This window comes from Sminthopsis crassicaudata, chromosome 3 (genome assembly GCF_048593235.1).
Source record: "Sminthopsis crassicaudata isolate SCR6 chromosome 3, ASM4859323v1, whole genome shotgun sequence".
In the NCBI taxonomy this organism is placed as follows: domain Eukaryota; kingdom Metazoa; phylum Chordata; class Mammalia; order Dasyuromorphia; family Dasyuridae; genus Sminthopsis; species Sminthopsis crassicaudata.
In genome coordinates, this window is record NC_133619.1 from 258,366,646 (window position 1) to 258,394,095 (window position 27,450).

General features: G+C 34.3%; 1 protein-coding gene across 1 annotated transcript in view; it reads right to left on the reverse strand.

The window, feature by feature from the left end:
- Nucleotides 1-27,450, reverse strand: part of UBASH3A (ubiquitin associated and SH3 domain containing A) — a 94,066-nt gene that overhangs the window by 47,576 nt on the left and 19,040 nt on the right. The window contains exon 4 of the mRNA XM_074300568.1: nucleotides 25,271-25,469. Coding sequence (XP_074156669.1) covers nucleotides 25,271-25,469 — 199 coding nt within the window. The remainder of the gene's footprint in view (nucleotides 1-25,270; nucleotides 25,470-27,450) is intronic.

A 27,450-nucleotide genomic window follows, 5' to 3' on the forward strand; every position in this document is an offset into this window, starting at 1 on the left:
ATATTTCACACATTTATAGTTTCCCCATTTTATGAGAAGTTTCTTGTAACAAAATAAAACAGTAAAGTAAAACAAATATTATGGTGACCTCACTGAAACATTTTATGTCTGCAAAACTCCCACCTATCTATTTCAAAATGAACAGGAATCTATTTTCTCTCTCATCTGCCACTCATTGAGAAAAAAAAAATTCTTACAATAGATATGCATCATCATCAGCAAGGCAAATTCTATCATATATGTCTCAGTCTTCACCTTAAATTACAAAGTTGTTTTTACAATAAAAAGCAACAGTAATAATTATGATTTCAGGCAAAGCAATAACAAAAATAGACTTAAAGAGCCAAAGAGAAAAATTACATTTTGCTTAAAGATAACAGAGATAATGAATTAATTTCAATTATTAATACACACACACACACATATGCCCAGTGGCATAGCTTATAAATACTTAAAGGAAAAATTAAATGATTACAAGGAGAAATAGACACTAAAACTATAATAATACTGAACCTCCATTTGTCCTTTTAATCCCTGGATAAATCTAATAGCTACATTAAAAAATCAACAGAGAAGTTAAGGACTTGTACAGAATTTTGAAAACATTAAATATGATAACTCTCTGGAGAAAACTGGATGGAAATATAGAAAAAGATCATGGGAAGATGACAGCATGTCAGAGGATTCTAGATTACTAGCAACACCCTAGTGAAGTTTAAAAATGAAGCATTTATAAAAGGAATAAGAAGACACACTTGTAGATTTTTCTATGCAGACTTGCAATGAACAGAAGTATTGCTAGAATTCTACATAAATCTTGAAGAAACAAGCCCATGTGGGTAGAAAGACCAACTCGGAGTAACTGCATGACAAATGGAGAGAAACAACCAGATGAGGTCTTTGGTAAGGAAGGGATCCAAAGCACCCATCAGTTAAAGGGTTGCTTAGAGCCTCATGTCAAATAGTGAGAATCATAGCAAAGGGGAGAAAGGCCCTATTGAGGCCAGTAAGAGGGACTGTTCTTAACTCCACAAGAATAGGAGAGGACCCAGCCTTGTGTGAAAATGACTAATCTCTGTAGCAGCAAGAGAAAAAGGATTCAGAAGTCTTCTATGGTTCCACTCTGATTTAGCATCCCAATAACCTAGGGAGCCTTTTGGGCCAATTTAAGCAAAATATAAGTGATAAAGAAGTTTATGTCTTCAATAGAAGTTTTTTTGTCATAAACTGTTTATGATTATTGAAGTGGGAGTTGAAAGGAATATATATAATCTTAACTGTTCATGGTAACTTTACAAAAATTGACCACATATTTGTGAGGATCATTTTATTGAAGAATTAATCTATATACCCAGGTTTTTTTCTCTATCCAATCTTGGACCAGTCAGTATTATTTCAGCAAATACTGCAAGGTATTTTATAATACTGGTTATAATCAGTTTAACAAACTATTTAATCCATATAAGATTAACAAACTTCATTTTTAGCAAATTTCATCTAATCCATGAAAACAAAATGAACACATTTTTATAATCAAAATCCCCTAATTACAGTCACAATAAGGAAGGTTTCACTCTTGGACACCAAATGACTCCTCTTGTTATTCCCATAAGATTTTCCTTCCACTCAGTCCTTGTGTATGTTTCCAATAAAACAATCAGATAAAGAGGAAGGAACCTAGAAATCTGTGTTCCCAATCTGGGTAGGCTGTACTACCATCTCATGTATGTCCCTGGGATTCAATGGCATGAGAACCATATTATTTCATGCTTGTGAGTAATAAGGTGACTGATTTGTAATCCTTTGAATACTTTTTTGAGTATTCATTCATTCAAAAGAAACTTTTGAATGTTTCTTCTCTGTCCCCTATCTATCACCTATTACCAATATCAGGGCATACAAATCTCATGAACAAATGCAGAAGGGAGAATTTTAAATATATATATATACAAACAATTATATTAAATAAAGGGTCATATAATAAATGATTCAAAATTAGAAACTAAATGAGTTAATCTGATAGAATGGGTGGTTCAAAGAATAAATCATACAAATAATTTCTCTAAAGATGATAACAGCGACAAAATTTAACAAAATTTTGGGATATAGTTAAACTAATTCATAGCAAAATTTTATACCTTTAAATACATTCATTTACAAAAGAGAAAACAGATTAGTGAATTGGGATTCAACTGGGGAAAAGTACTTAGAAAACCAGCAAATTTTAAAACTTCAATTAAATATCTAAAGAAAAACTCTGAAAAATAAAGAATTAACAAAATTGAAAAGAAATACATCGAATTAAAACTAGCTGATTTTTAAAAACAACAACAAAAAATAAAAACCAATAAAAGATAAACTTAATTTGATTAAAAATATAATCAAATTATGAGTTGTTTAAAATGAAAAAGAAGGTAAATACACAAGAAATAAAGAAGAAATAATGAAAATTATTAGAGACTAATGAAATTTGGGAATATTTACAAAATTTATCAAATACTCACATTAACAGTATAAAAAATAGAAGACTTACATAACCCTGTTTACATAACCTATCCATGAGTTTTCAAAGGAAAAAAAATGAACTAGGAACAGATGAATTTACAAGAGAGTTATGTTAAACATTCAAAGAATAATTAATTCCAGTATTACATTTATTTAAAATATAAGAAACATGATATTGCTAAGTTCCTCCTCTGACATAAAAATGATTTTAATACTTAAATCAGTAAGAGTTAAAATAGAAGAAAACCATAAACTCTAACATTAACAGAAAAATAGTAAACAAAATGTTAGCATCATATAACAAAGATATTACATTGATGTCCTGAAATTAAGGGTTGGTTCAATATTAGGAAAAATATGAAAACAATTATATCAATTTAAAAAAATGATGCAAAAAAGCTTTTCACAAGATAAAACACACATTCCTATTTTAAAATATATGTATTATAAAATCTAAGAACAAATATATCTTTCTTTAAAATGAAAAAATGATAAAATAAAAAGTGAGGCAGCTAGATGGAATGGTGAATAGAGTATTGTCCCTGGAGTCAGGGGGAACTGAGTTGAAATCTGATCTCAGACACTTAGCACTTAGTAACTGTGACTTTGGGCAAATCACTTAAACCAAATTGCCACACAACCTCCCCCATCAAAAAAAAATATATAAGTAGTATCTATTGCCAAAGAAAATATCAATATTAATATTTTGTTTAACTTAATATTAATCTAATATATAAGTATTTTAGCTTGGAGAGAGAAATGTCCAAATTAGTATATTTCACTCTTGCTCTCCAACATAACTATCTGTTCCATGGTTATTTCAGGCAATGTTCATAGGAATCTTGAACAAGGAAAAGATCACAATATGTAGAAATATAATTGGAGTTAAAAGTTATGGAATAATTGACCATCACCAGGTTCCCTCTTCCACCACTCCCAGAATAAACAAAAGGTTTTCCTCCCTTTTCTAAAAGTCAATATACTTTCACAGTGGAAAAGGGTGTGTCAAGGAGTCAATTTGCTCTCAATGGGTGGGGAAGCTATGAAGTAAATAAAAAAAGAGTTACTCTTTGTTAAACCTTTGGGTGTCACTCAATCTAATTATTTAAAAAGAAACTTTTTTTTTGTTTACAACCTATTCCTTATCTTTCCTAGGGGCTTTTCTCCTGAAGTCTAGAAAGCACTTTGTAGAAAAATAATTTTGTACTATTTTCAATTTTACTAAAAAGGAGATTTTAAGATGCTATCACAGTATTTTAAATTAAGACAAAGCATTATATGTAATGAGGATTAACTAGAAGTTTTTCCAATAAGTTAAGTAGTAAATCAGGGATATGCAGTATCATAATTATTATTTGATATAGTATTAAAATTCTAGCTTCACCAATGTCAAGAAGTAATTGATAGAATTATCTTAGCATGATGTCATATGGAAAGCTTTTCAAGTTTTATTTTTATTTTAAACTTTTCTTTAAATAAAGTTTTCTTGCTCTTAAAAAAGAAATGGTGTATATTTGGGATAGAAGCAAATAGAAATGAGTTTTAATGTGACTAGTTTCCAGAAAGTTACCTAGAACGATGTCAGGTATGACAATCTTGGCAAGTTCCTCATTGCTTCATGGTACCAAGATAGAGATGCTAAGCATAGTAAAGAGGAAACAAAATTATCATTGGCCTTTTTAAGTTAAGGTCTTTCCTAGATCTCAGTTTGTATGAGGCAATGTCCATTCAGTGTAATTAAAAGCTAGGTAAGAATTGAAGCAAAAGATGTCCTTGTTTGTTATCATAAAAGAATCAGTTTGAGAAGGGAGACCCTCAGTATTTCTGGCCAGACTAGAAACAATTACTATTTATATTCACTCTGAGCCATCAAAACCTAGACAATATTCAAGTGAGCCTTGGAATGGAATCTATTATTGGCTAATCAGTGAAGACCAAATTACCAACATTCATTGGATTATGGAGAAAGCAAAGGAATTCCAGGAAAAAACATCTACTTCTGCTTTACTGACTACACTAAAGTCTTTGTATGACTCACATTAAAATGTGGCAAATCCTCAAAAGGATAGAAGTACAATACTTGAATTTTGAGTAACCAGTTGGTGGGTCAAGAAGATACATTTAGTACTAAACATGCAATAATTAGTTAATTTATGATGGAAAAGAAATATGGCAAGGCTGTATATTGTCATCTTATTTATTTAATTTATATGTAGAGTACACCATGAAAAATGACATGTGTGTTATTTAAAAACTAAAAATTAAGGTTGCAAGGAAAAATAAAAACAGTTTCAGATATGCAGATGATGTCACTTTGATGTCAGAAAGTGAAGAGAAATTAAGAAGTCTCTTGATGGGAGTGAAAAAGGAGAATGTAAAAGCTGGTTTGGAGCTTAACCAAAACATTGAAGATCTTGACAACTGGTCCCATTACTTCCTTGTATATAGATAGAGAAGAAATGGAAGTAGTGCCAGGTTTTACATTCTTGAGCTCAAAGGTCCCTACAGCCATGAAATTAAAAAATGCTTGCTCCTTTGAAGAAAAGTTATGGCAAATCTGGACAGTCTACTAAAAAGCAGAGATATCACCTTGCTGACAAAGATCTGTAGAGTCAAAACTATGTTTTTTTCCAGTAGCAATGTATGTCTATGAGAGTCAGATTATAAGAAAAGCTGAGAGCTGCATAAACTATGCTTTTGAATTGTAGCTCCAGAAAAGACAGAGTATTTTGGACAACAATGAAATCAAATCAGTCAATACTTAAAGAAATTATTTCAGTCTATTCACTGGAAGTTCAAATATTGAAAGTGATATAATGAGAAGATAGGACTTATTGGAAAGGACCTTCATCTTGGGAAAGATTGAAGGCAAAAGGAAAAGGTCACAGCAAAGGATGAGATGGATAGATTGTGTTATGGAAACAACAAACATGAACTTGTACAGACTTTGAGAGTGGAGGTTAGAAGGGCTCAGTGTGCTATGTTCTCTGGAGTCACAAAGAGTAAGACATGACTGAATGCCTAAACACAACTAAAACTAAAAAATCTAATGCAGTTAATAATTAGAAATTAATTCCCATATAGCTGGGGAAAATCTTAGCATAAATATAAGGAAAGATTCTTATTCTCCCATATTTGAATCAGTTTCTTATATTTCTTGGAAATGACAGGGACACTTATTGAACTAGTAGAACTCTGCAGCCAATAGAAAAATCCTTGCTCCATTAAACCATGCTCACTATTCACTGTTATAATGATTGCTATATAATATAAATTGTTGTTTAAACCTTTCTCTTTGGACCAATCTAAAATTTCTCTTAGAGAAAGTCTACTCATGACCTGACCTTTTATGGGAGGGAGTCATTACTAAAGAGGTGGAAAACTTTTTTTTTTTTTTTTTTTTGCCAAGGATCATTTGGATATTTATAAGATCATTCATGGGCCATACATAATTATCAACTTATAGAACTCAAGCAATAGGATGTTCTTGTGTTGAGATGTAAGAATTGAGAGATGAGAGATCCCATCTGGTCGATATCTCAGATTCTTTGGGAAAGAATTCACAAACCTGAAGTTTGTGGCAAAAGGGGATTTATTTACACTAAGAAGACAGCTTTCTTAGTAGGCAAAGAATCCTTTTAAGATTATTTTTGTGAAAGTCTGGATTTTATGGGGTCTCCTTGACTCCAAGCCAGGGACCAATTTCCAGATGAATGAGGGACTAATCTCCAATTCAATAAAGGGCCTTGGATATCTATGCCTTAGGCCAAGATTTTCAATTGAATGAGATTTGAGACTCAGGACCACCTTTCCCCAGGGTTTACATCAGGGCCTTTTTATCTTTCTCCTTCAGATTAAGGGGGACACAATTTACATCAGGGCCCCCCTCAAAGATTAGAGACACAATTTATATCACTTCTATCTAACTTTCAGCTCATCATCACCTGTGGTTGGTTGCCTTAGCAAATGATTTTGCAGGCCTTATATAGCCCCCAGACTGGACATTCTTGACCCCTGTCTTAGAAGATAATAATAGGATAAGTTCCAAATTAAGACTACTCGCTATTCTTAATTCTCAAACACATTTTTTGCTCCCATTCTCTTGCTTTATAATGCTGATTTCATAATTCTTCAATGAGAATTCTGGGCAGAAACCATACTTCCTTTCCTATGTAAAGCTTATTGGTTTCTACGTAAATCAGCAACATCCTCTCACCAGTGCTATGATTAAATCATAATTTGCCCTACTCCTCTTCACATATAATTAGGAAAAACAAAACAAAAAATAATGAAACCAAAGAAAAACATTCATATGGATCTCTAATTGTTGATTGTGCAAGCTGATCTGCCTTAAATATTGTATATTTTTCTATTCCTTGTTTTTTGGGAAGTACAAAGCCATAAGCTAGATCTCATTGTAAATAATTCTCCCTGAGATTAGGTAAAGAGTGTAAAAAGTCATAAAAAAGAAGAAAAAGTTTCCCTTCTCTTTGGAGTTCAGGTTCCCCTCAGACAAAATTTGTCTTGTTTCTGTTATGAGTTCAGAGTTGAGAGAGGGCTCCTTTGCCTGAGAAGGAAATCATGAGGACACAGCTCTGCTTCAAGCTTACAGGGTTATTCTCTGTATTTTTGTATAAATAAATCTAGAATGGGTTTGAATCTGTTTTGAAGCCATTTTGCCATGTTTGTTGCTTTTACAATTAAGTAAGAATAAATTGCCATACATGATAGTGATTAAGTGACTTACTGAAAGTCACTCAGAATTTAAAACTAGCTTGTCTGATTGAATCTCTCAGTACTTCTGCTGTAGCATTCTATTTTTTTTTTTTTTTTTTTTTGTTAACATAGAGTGTTTGAGATCAGGGATTATACTTATAATTTTAATGAAAGTGGTAAATCCAATAGATGAAACTCCTACCCATACAGGATTGGTCCTGAATGAGATGAGGTGAGATCTTTCAAGACAGTTGTGAAAATCGAGTAAGGCTTCATCTACTTCAGAGTTCGAGTAGGCCTGAAGGACTCTGAAGTTCGAACAAAGGGCATTGCCTTCCCCTCCTATGACATCTCCCTATTTCATCCAAATATGGGCAACTATGTACTTATTGGTCAAGTTCAATTTCATGGGTAGATCTCGCGGTTAGAAAGTAAGACTCTCAGCCAATGAGGATGAGGGTCAGTGGTGGGAGGGGGCGTTTTGCGTTAGGGATTAAAGGTGCTGTCCTGCCCACAGGAGGCGCTTCCTCTCTTCCATAGTCTACTCGAAGAGTGGGACGCCCTTCTCGCGAGAATGTACAATAAACTTTGCTTTTCTCTAGAGCTCTCTCCAGCTTTTTTTTATTAAATAGTGACCCCTCACCATTTCCGTACCACACAGTTCCTTCACTGTAATATTTAAGAGGCAGGATTTAGATCTACCCTGACTTGAGGTTGACTCTTTAGCTAGTATACCACACTGCCTCTCCTGTAAACCCTTTTTATTTTTGATATGAAGAGACCTAAGACAATTTTCCACAAGGTTCCTTTAACAAAGTTAAAGACATTTACCTGATAATCAGGATGAATTCAGTGTTGAGAACTGAGTTAGCAGTTTCAGTTTACTTTGAAGTTGGCTACTCTATGACCTTGTGAAGGTGACTTTTTTCTGAATGATCAATTTCCAACTCTAAAGGAGTTAGAATGATAGTAATACCTAATTAAACAACTTAGAAGTTATACAGCACTACAATAGAGATATATATGCTGTAAATGTCAATCATGAAAATGTCAAGTATTTATGAGCAATCTCTGAACAACAGAGATGATAGAAATACAACCCTTTAAAGTGCTATAGGTTTGGAAGATATTCTAAGTGATAATTTACTAAGCATGAAGATGGGATGATTATAAGACAGTCATCAGTACACTTGGAAAGGCCAGATTTCCCCTGATAGTCATTCTAGTAATAGCTCAAAAAGTTTTGATTTCTGAATCAAATCTTTTCTTCTTTTAAAGAGTGATTATTTTAAAAGAGAGAAAAATAATCAGTTGTTTTGCAAATAAAGTTGTAGAAAATCATGGTAAAATTTGGTTGCTGGAGAAGTTCATCAGTGTTGTATGCCAGTTTCATGATGGCATACTTACACATGCACTGGATGAAGTGCTTTCTCAGTCACCAATGCTGCTAAACAGGGCTATGTGCTTGCTTCTAAGCTTTTTAGAATGATGATTTCCACAATGTTGTCAGATGACCTTAGTGAAGATGAAAATAGCATCTAGGTCACCTACTGCAACTGATGGTAAGCTAACCATTTAACTTGAAAAGGCTACAAGTCAAAACCAAAATGGAGGGAGAGTTGGTGCAAGACCTTTTGTTTGCAGATGATTATGCACTCAGTGCAGCCTCTGAGATTGAGATGCAACAGAGTACAGACCAATTTGCTGCTCCTTGTGTTAATTTTGACCTGACAACCAACACCAAGAAAACAGAGGTTCTTTACTAATCAGCATCACATGATCCATGGTGAAACCATTGGTCAAAGTAAATGGAGAAATTTTGAATAAGTTCACTTATACTTTCTAGGGATGTCTACATAAATGATGAGATTGGTATACACATTGCCAGAGCTAGCTCAGAGTTTGGGGGGGGGGGCAGGAGAAAAGAGATATTAGACTACTTACTAAGCTGGAGGTCTACAAAGCAGTTGTGCTAACTTCATTGTTGTATGTCCATGAAACCCAGACTGCCTATCAGCGCTATGACATAATCAGAACTTGAATTGTCTTAGGAAGATTCTGAAGTTCATTTGGCAAGATACAGGACTGGGCATGGAAGTCCTATTTTTTTTTCCCTGAGGCAATTGATTAGTTAAGTGACTTGTCCAGGGTCACACCCCTAGGAAGTGTTAAGTATCCTGAGACCAGATTTGAACTCAGGTCCTCCTGACTTCAGGGCTGATGCTCTATCCACTCTGCCACCTTTAGCTGCCCCTATTGGTTGTTTTCAAAAACAAAAGGATGAACAATATCAAGTGACAATTATTTAAGCCCATAGAAGAATGTTAAAGTTTATGTACCCTAAAGAAGGGAAAGGGACCTGTATGTGCCAAAATGTTTGTGGCAGCCCTTTTCATAGTGGCCAGAAGCTGGAAGATGAATGGATGTCCATCAATTGGAGAATGGTTGGGTAAATTAATGGTATGTGAATGTTATGGAATATTATTGTTCTATAAGAAATGACCAACAGGAGGAATACAGAGAGGCTTGGAGAGACTTAAATCAACTGATGCTGAGTGAAATGAGCAGAACCAGAAGATCATTATACACTTCAACAATGATACTGTATGAGGATGTATTCTGATGGAAGTGGATATCTTCAACATAGAGAAGAGCTAATCCAATTCCAATTGATCAATGATGGACAGAATCAGCTACATCCAGAAAAGGAACACTGGGAAATGAATATAAACTGTGAGCACTCTTTTGTTTTTCTTCCCAGATTATTTTTACCTTCCGAATACAATTCTTCCTTTGCAACAACAACAACAAAATTCGGTTCTGCACATATATATTGTACCTAGGATATACAATAAAATATTTAATATGTATGGGAATGCCTGCCATCTAGGGGAGGGGGTGGAGGGAAGGAGGGGAAAAATTTGGAACAGAAGGGAGTACAAGGGATAATGTTGAAAAAAAAATTACCTATGAATATGTACTGTCAAAGAAAATGTTATAATTATAAAAATTAATAAAAAAAAATTAAAAAAAAAATAAAATAAAGTTTATGTACCACCAAGCCTGGCAGCAAATCCACTCTAGATTAGGGCAGAATCAAGAGTCAGAAGGGAATATGTAATAGCAGAACATATATCAAGATTGGGGTAAGAAGATGGGAGGATATTTGAAGTCTAAAACCAGACCTATCATTTCTATACTTTTTAGATTACAGAACTCTAACATTCTAAGTTATAGTTAAGCACACTTTTATTGCTTGATAATTGCCCATTAAGTTGAATTCATATTGATAGTTATACCAAGTAATTCAGACTTTAAGTAGAAAATTTTTTTCTTTGTAGTAATTTCCATTCTGGGTGGTATAAACTAAGTATAAAAAGTTTCTTGAAAATTTCTGTTTGACAGGTTTGGGGAAAAGAGGGATCCTTGCCTTCATGCCACAAATTAAAGTCACAATTTCCATTTGTAAAAAAAGGAACATGGACCATGTCTATAGGAAAAATGTAGGCCAGTTCCATTCTAGTTTAGTCCTTCTAGTGTTAGCCTTGTCATGGTTCAGTCATGTCTAAATCTTCACGACTCCATTTGGGGCTATCTTGGCAAAAGATACTGGAGTTGTTTGCCATTTCCTTCTCCAGTTCATTTTTCAGATAAGAAAGAAAACTGAGGCAAATGGAATTAAATGACTTGCCCAGGGTCACACATGTAGTTAGGTACACTTTATTGAAAGGACTTAAGTGAAATTAGGAAACGTCTGGACAGACTTCGAGGAATCTTTTATTTTTTTAATGTCTGCTGAACATGGATGTGGGAATGATTAACAAAAGAGATAAAGGCATGTTGATTAGTTCCTTAGTTATATGGGCAGTCTCCTCTCTCCGCCTCTAGCTCTCTCTATCTCTAATACACACCTCACACACACACACACACTTTTGAGAGGAAAAAAATGGACAGTGGCAGTAGATGGCAGCAGTAGCTTAGGCAGAGATAAAAAGTATTTGCAGAGATAGGCCAAAACAAACCAAAGCAGAAAGGACTCACTACAATATAACCCTGGAACCAGCAACAATCCTGAAAAAATCCTCTCCAAAGACTGGACCTCTGTGGAATACTGTACTTCTTCATGTAGGGAGACAGAGAATTTTCTCTTGTTATCTAATTTATTTGTCTGTTCACATCACATGTTTTGCTATTTACTTTGTGGTTTCTACTTGGTAGAGAAAGTACTGAATGGAAGTTTTACATAATTGTGATTATTCAGAAAACCCTATACTGAATTTAGGAAAGGACAGGATCTCAGAGTAATATTATGTAGAAAATAATTTATTACCAGCAACACTTGTTAACCTCTCTAAATCACAATTACTTAAATATTTTGTTTTTTGAAATTTCATAATAAACTTGTGAAATAGGTAGATAAAAGATCATTCCACCTTGTATAAACGAGGAAGAAAGTTAAGACTCAAAGAAATTAAATGATTTGCTGAGTCTCACAGATAAGTTCAAATGAGTCCTTTGACTTGAAATCCAGTTCTCATTTCATTCTATCACAATTAGGCCTCCCTCTTTATTTCTTATATAAAATCACATTAACTCCCATTTTTAAAAGCATTAAATCTTTTTTGTTGCCATTTTTACATAAAATATTGCTTTACATATTCAAGTAGCTGACATAGAAGATTATGCCAGGATTTAAAGTGTGAGACAAGGCAATGTCTGATCCACTTGCAATTTCATTCATCTAAAACAACTTTGTTCCCAATCAGGAACCTACAATAAAACATAGTGTTTGAAAACATGTATTTTCAACTTTTCTGGGCATTTATAATATGTCTACTACTTCTTAGAATAAACATAGAAAAGTTTAAATTCTAAGTTCAAAGAATATTTCATCACTAAATCTGAGAATTGTTCTTTTCTACTGGTTCACATTTGTGGAAGGAAGTGGTATTTCAGTTTTCAACTTCAGATGCTATAGTTTAAAAGTATGTCTACAAGACACTGAAGCTTTTGGTTCAAAAGTGAAATACTTCTAAACAAATTGTGGAACATGAATGTAATGGAATAATACTGTATGACAAGCATGGTGGATACAGAGAAGTATATATAACTTACACGAATGAATATAAAGTTAAAACTGAGAGTCCAGAAATATATATCACATGTAGAGCTGTGCAAAAGCCCTGAAAACAGCCAAAAATGAATATTGTAAAATGATAAAGAACAAGGGTGGTCCCAAAGAACAGGTATGGGAAGACACTTCCTTTTAATCCTTTGCAGACATTGGGGCAAGGAGAGGTTTTCATGAATATAAGGCATCACATATAATGTCAAGAATTTTTCAAGTACTGATTAAGTTTTGGGGAATTTTTTCCTTTTTCTTTCTCTTTTGGTAAATATCACAATAAACTAAAATCAGAACCAGAATTGTACACTTATTACATCAAAATTAAAAAAATAATAAAGCATATTCAAATGCTTTACTTTCATTTAAATGTTAAATTTATTTAAATATTTCTTTAAATTTTATTTTCTCTTAAATTCTATTTTTTGTATATTTATTATGAACACAATATAGTAGTACAGTAGTACATGTATTATATACATAATTTATAAACAAATGTGGATATATTTAATTTAAAAAACAGGTATATGGTAAAAAACAACAACTAGAGATCATTGGTCTAGAAGCTCTGATCTCAAATACTACCATTGTGTAATCTTGGAAAATCACTTCATCTCTCTAAGTCTGTTTCCTCTTATTTAAAAAAAAAAAAAAAAAAAAAAAAAAGGATTAGACCAGATGAATTACAAGGTCCCTTCTAACTATAAATCTTTTCCCTCTTATTATCCTACTATTTTGTGGTATCCACTGTAGCTTGTGGTAGTCACCATTCCTGAAAACACTCAATCGCTTAATACCTACTTTAATATAGGTTGCTCTTTCTCCCGTATTCTCTCAAACACAGATACAAGAGGAAGAGGGGTTATAATAGTTCTTGATTCCTACTCTCATTTTCATACAATTATACAATTTTAGAGTGGAAGGAATCCCAGTGATCATCTATTATAAGCCATATATAAACAGAATCCCTACTACAACATTGACAAGTGATCATCTAGCATCTGCTTGAAGTTCTCCAATGTGAATGCCATAAATTGCTTCCATTCCACTTTTGTATAATTCTAATTATTAGGAATATATTCCTTATATTAAGGTCAAAGTTGTCTTTTGGCAACTTCTACTCCTTTCTCCTGGATCTGCCATCTGAGGTTGAGTAGAAACCCTCTTTTACATGACCTTTAAATATAAGAAGACAGATATCACTACATGTCAAGGACTCAAAACTCTTCACTATCTTCATTTCCCTTCTTTGGATATTCAGGGTTTTGTTGGAGGATTGTGCTTAAACTCACTCTTTACTGTTAAATATTTAAGTGTGAAACTATACATCATAGAAATCAGTAAATGTTACAACTTGAGATTTTATTTTTAAAAAATTTCTTAGACTTACAAAAGTGATGAATAAAATATTAATAATGTAGGTTAAACTTAAAAGTATGTCATCTTTTTGGAAAGTTGATTATTAAATCAACCGTACTGTACCGTAAATTAATTGTTAAATCAGTGTACCCTGGTTGTTTTACAATGTAGTCAGACTGCTAGATGGCACAGTGACTTTACTGAAACTGGAGTCAGGAAGACATGAGTTCAAATCTAGGCTCAGATACTTACTAGCTATGTCATCATAAGCAGGTCATTTCACTTTTGTCTCCATTTCTTTGTGAAATGGGGAAAATAATAGTAACTACTTTTTTGGATTGTAGTGAGAGTAAAATGAAATAATATTTGTATAGCACTTTACAAACTTAAAATGCTATATAAATGATAGACATTACTAGTTATTATTATTATCAATGTTTATCCTAAAATGTGGCAACTCAAACTGAATACAATACTCCAAATGTGGAGTATAGTAGAATTCTCACTGTTTTATTCTGAAAATCCTTCTTTTTTCTTTTTTTAGACTATTTATTTGGTATTTTTTTTTTTCAGTTACATGTAAAATGATTTTTAACATTTGTTTTTAAAATTTTGAGTTCTGGATTCTCTCCCTTTCCCTACTCTCTCCCTTCCCCCCACTAAGAAGGTACATGTGAAGTTATGCAAAACATTTCCATAAAAAAAAAAAAAAGAAAACATAAATCTCCATCCTCATCCTCTCAAGAAAGCCAATTCTCAACAAAAATAAAGTAAAAAAAAAATGTTTCATTCTGGATTCAGACACAATCAATTTTTCATGATAAGTCCTTCAGAGTAGTCTTGGATCACTGTGTTTCTGAGAACAGCAAAATCATTCATAGCCGATCATCCCAGAACATTACTCTTATTTTGTACAAAATACATTTCATTTTGCATGAGCTCTTGGAAGACTTTTCAGATTTTTTTGAGAGGATCTTGTCTGGCTATAATTTCAATAATATGGGAGTTAAGGAAAGCATATTGGGAAAGATCACACTAAAGAAAATTAAGTTGTTTTGGGAATTTGGGGAGAATGCCAGAACATTATGCTTTTCCTTGTTCAAATCTCTCCTTTCCCCACTTGAACTTTGTACACAGTACATTTTTTTTTTTTTTTTTACATTTAATCATTTTTATTGAAAAAACCAGAAGTAATTAGAACATTTATCTACAAACATAGTAAAGATAGTTTTGAACATTCATTTTTAAAACTTTGTATTGTAAGTTTTTTCCTCCTTCCCTTACCTACCCCCTCCCCAAAGCAGAAAGCAATCTGATATAGGTTAAATATTACACAGTACATTTCACTTTGCATGAGCTTAGGGAGGACTTTCCAGGTTTTTTTTGAGAGCAACCTACTCAACATTTCTCATAGGGCAAAAATATTCCACTATAATCACACATCACAATTTATTCATTCTCCAAATGAGGGACATCCATTCAATTTCCATTTCCTTGCCACCCCAAAAAGAGTTGTTACAAACATTTTTGCACATGTGGGTCCCCTTTCCTTTCTTATGATCTCTTTGAGATACAGACCCAGTAGTGACACTGCTGAATCAGAGTATGCACAGTTTTATAGTCCTTTGGGGATAATTCCAAATTGCTCTCCAAAATGGCTGGATTATTTCCCAACTTCACCAACAATGCATTCATTAATGTCCCCGTTTTCCTGTATCCCCTCCAACATCATCATTATTCTTTCCTGTTATCTTAGACAATTTGCTAGTTGTGAAGTGGTGGTACCTCAGAGTTGTTTTGATTAACATTTCTCTGATCAATAATGATTTAGAGCATTTTTTCCCAGATACTACAGCTGGTTTTACTTTCTTCATCTAAAACCTGCCTGTTCATATCCTTTGATCATTTGACCAATTAGAGAATGGCTTATATTCATATAAATGTAACTTTTTTTCTAAATAGTTTAGAAATGAGACTGATGAGGGGAGCCCTGAAATTCTTTCTCTTTTTCTCTGACTTTAGGGGGGAACTCTAAGCTCTCTCCTGAGAGATCCGCCCTAGGGAATCAAGATAAAGTGGTTTCATTCTGTTATCTAGGTGGGGCTAGTTGAGTACAGGACCATTCCTACTAATCTGGAGCTGGAGATTCCAACGCTACTGAGTTGGAAATTAGCCCAGAGACAGTAATTCAATTCCAAGATTTTCTATTCTGATTTCAACTCAAACTGCTCCCCATCAAGAGTTGCCCCCAACTTCTAGCCAAAATTTCAATTATAAAAAGAGGCAATTTGGGGCTCAGTCCTTCCAGAAAGCCTAAAGTAGCTTGCTTAGCTGCAACCTCTGCCTGTCTTTTCTTTCAGCATTACCCCTTCTTTATTTTTCTCACCTATTTCCCTTACAAGACCTTATTCACCTCTCTATTGGGATTTCTCTGCTACAGAATTTCTCTGCTAGAAACTCTCTCTCCCTCTCTGCTGGATTCCTCCATTAGAAAATTTATATCCCTCTGCCAGGACCTTGCAATCAAGTAATTCAGTCTTTCAAGTAAAGACTGACTTCCCAATGCTAATAATAAGCAGGAATTTGGGGCTTGCTCCATCATAGCAGCCCCAACCCCTGGTGGTTGGTAAAATGGGTGGGGCTTCTCCTTCACTCTAGCTCTGACCCTCTGGTCTCTCTATCCCTTCCCCATGGAGTGGGGATAACAGGGGGTGGGAGGCCTCAGGACCTGTCTTGAGATTTCTCCTCTGCCTAACCCAGCTTAGTGATTTAATCTAATAGATAGCAAAGCCTCCTACCTTACTTGACTCTCTTGGTCCATCTCACCCTTAATCTCATCACCCTTGCTCCTTGACTCCACTCCACTCCAGGAGAAATTAGTTTTCCTGAAAATTGGAAAGGGTGGCTTATTCTGTCTCAGGTACACCCTAGACTTTAAGCTACTTAACACTTTTACTAGTATGAGAACTTTTTTGCTCCTAGCATTTTCTCTCCTACCTTCTTGATTGGCATTCTATACCCCTCCCAGCAATTAATTCCTTAATTACCTTCAGCTAGGGAGCTCTGTAGGCAGTGAGGTGATTTGGTATTGTTAGATGGGCTATCAGCATTCTTAAAGGCAGCCCACAGATGGAACCTGATGCAATTTTTTTTTTTTTTTTTTGCAGAAGGCCCCATTCTCAAACCTCATTATCTCAACCCTGGATGATACCCTACTTTTAATCTGCTCCTGAGATCTGTTTTCTGTAGGCTTCGAGTTTTGGATTTTCAACTGCCCTTCAGCCTAGAGAACATGGGATGACTGACAAGGACAAACATCCTTTAGATGCTGTTTTTGAATCTCACCCCCCCCCCCTTCTGGCATGAATCCCCAAATGATCTCTATGAACCTTGCCAGCTTGAAGCAGTTATGGAAGAAGAGACCTTCGCCCTTTATCCCAAATGAATTTGGGAATGACTGCTTGAGGAGGGAATAATGAGGGGAGGAGAAGCACAAGGGGACCCTATCCCAAACATCATCATTTGGGGATACAACCTTGAACCTCTTCAAGATCTTTATCCAAAACACCGGCTGTAAAACGTTTCCCAACTTTCTGCTTCCCTTCTAATTTTAGTTGCACTGCTTTTGTTTGTGCAAAAACTTCTAAATTTAATATAATCAAAATTACCCATTTTACATTTCATAATGTTCTCTATTTCTTATTTGGCCATACATTCCTCCCTTTCCCATAGAGCTGATGGTAAACTATCCCTTGTTCTCCTAATTTGTTTATAGTAACATCCTTTATATATAAATCATGAATTAATTTCTAGCTTATCTTGGTATAGGATGTGAGATGTTGTTCTATGCCTGATTCTGCCATACTATTTCCCAGTTTTCCAAGAAGTCTTATGTACTAACTTATCTTACTGATCCACCATTCTATTTTTTAGCTAGTACCAAATGGTTTCAATGAATGGTTAGTAGTACTCTTGACAGAAATAGGGAAGTTCAGAAGAGATCTTTATTCTGAGAAATTAATAATTTTGCTTTGGACAGAAAAAGTTTGAGGAGGCCAGTTTTTTTGAACCAGAGAATGGGCTTCATTAGAAATGTCATTTCCTTTAGAAATGTCAAATACATAATTGGTAATTTTAGGCTAAAGTCCACTTTAGAAAGCAGAAAATATAATTTAGGACTCACCTTCATAGAGATATAAATAAATCTCTGTGAGTGGGAACACCAAGGGATAGAACTTGAAGACAGAACCTTAGGCTTGGGGATATTATATCAATAATGAATCAGCAAAGAAAACTTAGGAGTGATTAAACAGGTAAGCAGAGAATGTAGAAAGACTAGTGTCACAAAAATTCAGGGAAAAGATAACATGCTAGAGATATCTCTTAGATTTGTGTCATTTATAAGTTTAATAAAAATGCTATTTATATTTTTATCCAAGTCACTGACAAAAATAAGATAGGGCCAACCATAGATTTCTGGAATACATTTTACTAGCGATATACTGTTTTATGTTTTTTGTTTTTTAATTTCTTTTTTTAAATTATTATTATAATACCTTTTTATTTACAAGACATATGCATGGATAATTTTACAACACTGACAATTGCCAAGCCTTTTGTAGAGAGATACTGTTAATCTAAAATTGAAACATTAGTGACTAAAAATCATTCAGCATAAATCTTTTCATCTCTTCCACAAAAATAGAAGGATAGCCATTCCCCAGTTGATAAATAATCAAAATATATGAATGGGTAGTTTCTAGAAGAAGAAAGCAAGGTTATCAGTAATCATCACTAATTACTAATAATTAGAGAAATGCAAATTAAAACAATTTTGAGATACCATTCATCAGATTGGCTAACATTCATTTAAAATTTTTTTGATTTCTAAATTTCTCTCCTGTCTTTAGACTCCTTCTCTACTCCTTGAAAATGTAAAGTAATGTACCTATGTTAAAAATAAATATAAAAATATCATAAAATATATAATATATAATACATAGAAAAATATATAAAAAATAAAAAAATATAAAAAAGCCTTTTGAAACATCAGAAAAAGGTACATATGCTAATATTCCCCAGCCTATAGAAAATAATATTGCACCAAATTGGGACCACAGATCTAGGTTAGGACTTTTCTTAAAGAAAAAGGAATCTTCTTTTTGGGGAAGATAGCAGAATAGGTTAGACAATCTTAAATTCTGGGGCAGCTAGGTGATGCAGAGAATAGAGCACCAGCCCTGAAGTCAGGAGAACCTGAGTTCAAATCTGATCTCAGACACAACACTACCAAGCTGTGTGACAATTAATACAATTGCCTCAGGGAAAAAAAAATCTTAAACTCTTCAGATTTCCTCCACAAACAAAACAAAATTGATCCTCAGGGTAAACACAGCCAGTGAAAAAACAATAAGACTTGGGGCAGAGCAGGGGTCCTTTTAGAATAACCCAAGAAAACTTGAAGAAAGACACTAGGATCAGGCTTTAACAGGTATGAAGTATAAATGTCTTCAGCTTAATTGCAGAAACAGCAAATGGGGAGCCCTGGGGTTAAGTGGCTTCAACTGGAGCCTCAATCTGAATCTTAGGAACTTTTACCCCCCCATAGCATGGAGCATCTGAGGGAACATCTATTGATTAGGAATGCCAGGTCCACCTATGCTGCAGAAACTCCATATTAGGTGAGAAGGAAACAGCACTGAAAAAGCAGGGATGATGCTGGCTGCAGGAGGATGGAGTTTTTCATTTGGGGTTCCAGGTCAGAGGGAAAAGCTGAAATGAAGCTAAAGACATTATCCCTCCACCTAGGATTAGAGGTGCTTAAATTAATAGTTTTAATTAAAAACAAAACAAAAAAAAACAAAACAGGCAAAGAAGAAAGAATTCCATTTGGAAATTTACTATGGGAATAGGGAAGACTGGGATTCATTTGTAGAGGAAAACAGTGAAGTACAAAAACAAAAAAAAGAAAAAGCCTCTTCTATCCTAAAGAGTAATGTTAAATAGCTATCTGCCCACAAAGAAATTATTGAAAAAGTTAAAAAATACTTCAAAAATCAATTGAAAGAGATTGAGGAAAAATGATTAAAAAAAAAAAAAAAAAGAACCATTAGAGGAAAAACAAGAAGATTATGAAAAAAAAAGTTAACTAGAAAAAAAAAGAGCCAGAGACTTATAACAGAAATGAATTCTTTGAAAATTAGATTTGGGTAAGGGAAAGCCAGTGAATCTATAAGAGATCAAGAAACAACAAAATAGAATATAAATAATGAAAAAATAGAATAGAATATGAAACTTCTGGAGAATAGATTAAGAAGAGAAAATATAAGAATAATTGGACTGTCTGAAAGTTGTGACCAAAAAAAAAAAAAAAAAAAAAGAAAAGAACCTTGATATAATAATGCAAGAAATAATCAAAGACAATTGTTCTGGAGTGATAGAACATGAGAAGGAAAGTAGAAACAGAAAAAATCCACTGATCACTATCTCAAAGAGATCTTACAAAGAAAACAAAGAACAATATTAATGCTAAATTAAAAAAACCCAGATTAGAGAAAATTTCTTAGAAACAAACAAAAAACAGCAATTTAATATCTGGAGCTATAATTAGAATTGTATAGGATTTTTCAACCAGCTATAATAAAAGACTAGAGGTTCTGTAATAATATATATCAACAATGAAAAGAACTAGGCTTCTGGACAAAAATATCATATCCAGCAAAACTAACCATAATATTGAATGAAAAAAAAAAGGACATTCAATGAACTTGCAGATTTTCAAGATTTTGTCTTAACCAAACCTGAACACAATTGAAAAATTAACATAGAAGATGCAACATCAAAGAATAACCTACAAGAAAGATGGATAGTCATGAAGATATAATCACTTCTATTATCATATATGCTTTTTTGAAATGGAAATTTATTTTTACATATTTTGACTCCTTTTGAGGATTCTCTTCTGAGCACTTTTTTTTAAAAATTTTGCTTTTTTGTCTTTCTTTTTCTATTTTGTTTTTTCTTTCTTTCTTTTTTTTTTTTTTTATCAGCAAGGAAGTATGGATATTGTGTCATTGACAGGGAGAAATTCTGGGAGCAGCCCTGAAGTCAGGAGAACCTGAGTTCAAATCTGATCTCAGACACACTACCAAGCTGTGTGACAATTAATACAATTGCCTCAGGGGAAAAAAATCTTAAACTCTTCAGATTTCCTCCACAAACAAAACAAAATTGATCCTCAGGGTAAACACAGCCAGTGAATTAGCAGAGAGTGAATTAGATTTCATTGTAGGATCAGTAGAACCTTCAATAGACTGTGTGATCTGTAACTATAGTTTGCATAAAGCTGAATCCATTTTTTTTTTTTTTTTTTTGCTAGAGTCAGGTCATTCTGAGAAGATAAGGAGATGGTGTTAGAATACTGATGAGTCTGTGTGGATATCTGTTCATATAGTGGGCCCTGAGTAATACTAGGGCATTTGGATTGTTGAGGGAATTGGGCTAGGGTAGCTAGAAGTTGGATGTAATTTTGTGTAAAGGCTTACTTTCAGTGCTAGTACAGGAATTGCCCGTAGTCTGACTAGAGGAGGTTGTCCTGGTAGGAGTAGATTATAGGACAAAAGTTTAAAGTTTAAATTTGGTATATCTCTTGTGCTAGGCATCAACTCTTCCAGAGCAGAAGTCTTTGAGGTCAAAGAGGACTTTTTCTTTTGTCTCTGGCTTTGAATTGGCTGAAAGTTAGAGATCTGGATGTCTGAAGACCATGGGGATATCAATGGAGCTGAGGTAGATTTGCATGGCAATGGAGAGCAAGGTACAGAGATGTAACTAAACAAGTGGTTATACATTTGGCTTTTCCTACAGGATCACCTTCATTATGGCTGAAGATGAAGTGAAAGCCTAGTGCTTTGTTAACAGCAAGATTTGTTAGTTTGGACTTCTAAATCTACTGGGTTCTTCAAATCATAGCATTAGCAATGAGAATTGTGTTGTAGAGTCTGTTTCCCAAGAGAAAGTGATAGTGCTCTTGATGGGGGGAACCCTGAAATTGTCCTCCCTTACCATGGGTGGGGGGGAAGCCATAGGGCTAAACTCTGAGAGACTCTCCTATGGGAGAGGCCCACCTCAGGGAATCAAGATAAAGTGGCTACATTCTGTTATCTTGGTGGTGACGAGCTGCACTCTCTATTGAATTGAAAATTAGCTGGAGCATAAGTAGTCTTATTCAATTGGAAATTTAGGCTTGGGGGTAATGGCAACATTGAAGGAATCTCATTCAATTGATTTCTTATAAAAAAGGCAATTTTCAACTCATTTCTTTGTAGAATCTCCAAAAGCAGGATTATGCCCTGTCAAAGGACCTCTCTCTTTGTAATAGCTGTCTGCCAGGATTCCTGCCCACTGTAAAGAGACCCTCTTCTCAGTGAAAACCTTTTCTTATTTCTCTTCCAGGACATTGTCACTTAAAAGTCTGTATTTCTAACAAAGCTGGCTTCTGCAGTGCCAACAATAAAACCTCCTTTTTGCCAGTCAAACTTTTCGTGTTCGTGAATTCTTTCACATTGAACCTGTGCCGACCAGAAGGGGATTCTCATACCCCAACCCTCTGCACTGCTACTAACGGCATTATTCCCACCTGATTAAGAGCACTGAGTTGTTAACTGCGCTAAAATCTGGGCTATCTTGAACTGTTCTAGAATTGAGAGCCTGTGGTGCTACCAATTTCAGCTTTGCTGACATTTCCAAATCCCTTTCCTACTGGGCTCACTAAGATATGATGGAAATAAAGAGCTTTCTGATACAGGTTGTGATATGGTGCTCTACCCTGAGTTACTGAATATCATGGACTGGGAAAAGAAAAGAGCCTGATATGTATCAGCTTGATTGATTCATTTTCTGCTGAAGTTATTTTCCCTTATAAAACAGCAAGGTCATTCTAACAAGTGGTGATTATCACTTTTTTCTGCAAGCAAAAACCTTGAAAACATATTAGCAGCAATAAAGCTCTTGGTTTCAGAAAAATATTAATTCCAATCTTCTGTATCCCATTCCTCTGTCCCAGTGCTCCATCCTATTATTTGGCTCAAAATGGCAAGCATTGTATCACATATTGCCACAGTTTTCACTAGTTGTGTTTTTTTGTTCAGTCATTTTTCAGTTATGCCCCACTCTTTGTGACCCCAATTGGGGTTTTCCTGGCAAAGAGACTTGGTTTATTTGCCATTTCCTTCTCCAGCTCCTTTTATAAATGAGGATCTGAGGCAAACAGGGTTAAGTGACTTAGTGAGAGCCACATAGCCAGGAAGTGTCTGAGATCAGATTTTAACTCATGTAGATGAGTCTTCCTGATTTCAGACCATCTAGCTGCCCTTTGGTGTAGATGATTCTGCATAATTGGCTGGGTTAAAGGTTGCCATTTCTTGGGCAGAAAACCATCCTCCCCTCCTACCAAAGCCACCTGTGCCTCTTCTAGATGCCCTTTCAATCTTAGCACCATGTAGTCCTTAAACTTTTGTCCATGATTGGTGTCTCTACACTTTGGTATTTCATCGAGTATCCTGCTGTAATTTCTGTCTGGGTCTTGATTATCTTTGATTTCCTTATTCCATCTGTCCACTGTCTCTCTGCCTCAGAGTCCTTCTTTATCTCCATTTTCCAGGAATGCATATCTGGGTTCTCTTCCAGATCACATTGATAGCTCTATTGATATTTCTATTACAGTCATGTAAAACAAACACAATTCATCCTAGTTCTTGCCTGTGATATCAATCATTTACTTTACCTTTTCATTAAAGTCATCATTGTTATGGTCAAAAATCATCTATGTGGGTTTACTCCATTTTGTAGTAGTTTCTAGCCCCTGCTTGAGATGCATTTGCTTCTGTTTCTTTGTCTACTTCCAATTTCCCTAGACTCGGTGAACCCTGATGTTATAATTTATAGTACATAAAATAACCGTATTTATGAGGTAGAATGCTCAGTTTCCTCTGCAATGACGTCTTGAATGACACTGCCCCTGTCATCCAAATCTCCCTCCAAACTATATTTTAAATCTGATTTGGATAGCATTTAAAAGTAAGCTCCTTGAGTTTGACACTTATGCTCTTTTTACTGTTAAAAAATGGCACAAGTTGGAGCTGTGCAATTACTGAATGCCACTGTAGTTGTGCAGTGGAATATTGTACTAGACTGAAACTGATCCTATTAGGAATTTATATTACCATGTACATTTTGTGCCATAGATAGCATATTTTAAATATATCTAGAGCATTACTTTGCCTTTACTAGTTTGTTAATCTGTGAAAGAGAAAATGGCACTCCTTTAGTATGACTTTTTTGTTTTTGCCTTACAAAGATTTTTTAAAATTAGTTAATTGTCAAGTGTTATATTTATGGATATTGCCTGAAAACCTCAAAGTAGTCTGAAAATATTAGCACAAATCACACAAAATAAAACATTCATTCAGGTTAAAAAAGTTACACATCATTAATGGAAAGACCTTACAGTATGCTTTATTCTTTCTTAAATTTTTTTTTTATTTTTATTTTTTTATTTGATGAGGTAATTGGGGTTATGCCTGAAGTCACATTTGAACTCAAAACCTCCAGACTTCAGGACTGATATTCTATTTACTGCACCATCCAGCTGCCCCAATATGCTATATTCTTAATGAAACTATGATGACTCTTTGCTAAATGCTCTTAGCCATTTTTACATCAATCTATCACTTAATTTTTTCAGGCATCAAAGTTAAATCTGCTAGTATAGAATGAAATAAAAGTAAAACAATAAATGAATAACAAAAACTAATTTAAATAAAGTTTGCAAACTTATCCTCTTTCATTTTTTGAAAATCAGGAAAACATTTATTGTTTTTCAGTCATACAATATCTTGCCTATTTTCCATAATCCTGTGATAATGGTTCAATCATTACATTCATTAGCGCTTTTAGTACCTGAGGATGTACTTTATCTCAACCAAGTGACTTGAATTCCTTCCAGCTAACTAGGTGCTCTCATGTTATCTCCTCAATTATCTTGGGTGTCAACTCCCAATTTGTTATTTTTGCATTTCCAGTGGAAAAGTCATTCAATTCTCTTTAGTAAGAAACAAAATAAGAGTTGAGCAACTCTACATTCTCTGATTCAGATACTTCCTTTGTCACCATCACTTAGCAGGATTTCCTTCTTTAAAATTAAATGTAGGCATCCTGTTCAGATTCTAATTGCTGTCATCTATGAACTTCTATGTCATTTTCTTCTCCAAAAATAAACTCATCACTGTACTAACATTTATCTCTTTTGACCCTCACCCCTTATTCTTGGAACACACTGGTGTTCTAGTTTGTTTGTTTGTTTGTTTTATCTCAATAAAATTCTCAGTTCTTATCACCCCTATTGCTGGTTTCCTTGAAAGTAAGATTTCCTCTTTCCCCTATGTTATTAAGTGAATTTCCTCTGGGTACTAAAATTCCTTTTTATGACCTTGGCTTATTTTAATATTACAAATGAACAATTTCATTATTGAATAATTTCTGTAGTTTCAATGGATAATAGTGACCTACCTGTCAATATAGATGCTTCCGTTGCAAAATTCATGGCAAATTCTCGAATAACATCTGCAGAACTATCACTAATGAAGAATCCAAGGTAACTGATAGAAGAATGGAGAGTCAAAGGGATAGTGGAAGGGAAGGAATTCAAAATCTTGTCACCAGCTCTCTTCAGGGCCTCATATAAATATTCCACTTTCTGGTCTTCACACTAAGAAAAAACAAGTAAAAAATGCACTGTCCCTGAGAGGAATCATTCAAACCTTAAATATAACTAATAGATAGCTATTATTTTTGACAATTAAAGTGATACTGATGTAATATAGCAATGATTTTGAGGTTCCCCTGATTTTAGGGAGGCTTCTGTTCTAACAATATGTCAGTAATCCTAAATCTTCTGGCTTTGGAGCCTGCCTCAGGGATTTCCCACACTCTCAATCTAAGAACAACAATCTATTGGGTTCAGAATAGACCACTCTTCAATTCCTAGTTTATTGATAATCTGGTCAGTGAGAACCAAATTTCCGAGACCACTCCCTGGCCCTGGCCCTACCTCTGGGTCATAGAATTAGCATGTCCAAGATAGAAAGCTGGATAAAGATGTCTCTTCTCTCTTAGGACTTTGCTAAATTGTCTTGGAATTTAATCTGCCTGTAATGGTGTTATAATTACAATAAAACTTTGCTTCTTGACCAGGAAATGGGTTTGACCCTGCAAATTCTTTTGAGACACTTGTGACACTAGTCTATGACTCCAAATTTTTGGGGTCCCCTTCCAATCTCAACAATATCCTTACTGAATAATATTTCAGTGATTAATATCATTGTTTGGAATACAAGCAGCAGCTTCCCTCTTCTACCTATTATCCTTATAGATCAAATCAGGACTTTAAAAAAATTTGGAGCACCTGCAACATTCTTTCTCACATATTAGCTTCCAGAAATGCTATCCTTAATTGGATATAATCTCTCACAAATTATTACATCAGTGGGAAAGAATTTTTATGTAGAGAGAACACATGATCATAAAACCTGCTATGAGGGCACATATGTAAAAAGAATGAATATGTATAGTCAAGGGAAATACACCTCTAATGTTTCAGCACAATGTTCTCTGGTGATATCATTCTGCTATTATTTGCTATCCATTATCAGTATTTCATCTTTGATTTTTAGTGAGTATGTTATCTCCTGTGGTCTCTATTGATTCTACCATCAAGTTTCTACCACCTTATGAACTTATGTTTTCAGGAAAATTTTGTGGAATCGTTGATGCCATCTACCTTGATGGAATGACTAGAAAACCTCTCCCTGATAAAGCTAGGCCGAGAGATCTTTAGTTCTTAGTTTAGATTAAAAGCTCCTTCATATATTTCAGGGCAGCCAACAAAATCCAGCAAATGTACTTGTTACTATTAAGTTTATTCAATTCACTGTCAATTTATCACTGATTCAAAGTCTGTGGTCTAGGCAACTATCTGATTAGGATAAGAGATCTCTTTGTAGAAACCATACAATATGGAAAAGGACCCACATCTGTAGAAATGTTTGTGGCAGCTCTTTTTATAGTAGCAAAGACCTAGAAACTGAGTGGATGCTCCTCAGTGGGGAATGGCTGAATAAGTTATGGTATATGAATAATATGGAATATGAATATTATTATTCTATAAGAAATGATGAGTAGACTGATTTCAAAAAAGCCTGGAAAGACATACATGAACTGATGCTGAGTGAAGTAAGTAAGTAACCAAGAGAATATTGTACACAGAAACATGATCATCTGTGATGGGACTTAGTAAAACAGAGAAGTTATCCAAGACAATTCTAATAAACTTGTGATAGAAAGTGTCATCTGTAGCCAGAGAGAGAGCTATGGAGTCTGAATGTGGATCAAAGCATAGTATTTTCACCTTTTTGTTGTTGTTGTTGTTATTTGTTTGATTGTTTTTTTTCCCCTTTTCTCATGTCTTTTTTCCCTTTTGGTCTGATTTTTTTTTCTTTTGCATAGCAATGATGAATATGGAAATATGTTTAGAAAATATACTAAGCATTAGGTTTCAAAAATCAAATAGCCTCTGTCTTCACAGAGTTTACTGTTAAAAGAATGTATTTCTTCTAGTAACAAACATAGGAGGTTGCCTGGAGAACTTCCTTGATAAATTTGCTATACTGTATCATTATATTTGCCTTCTC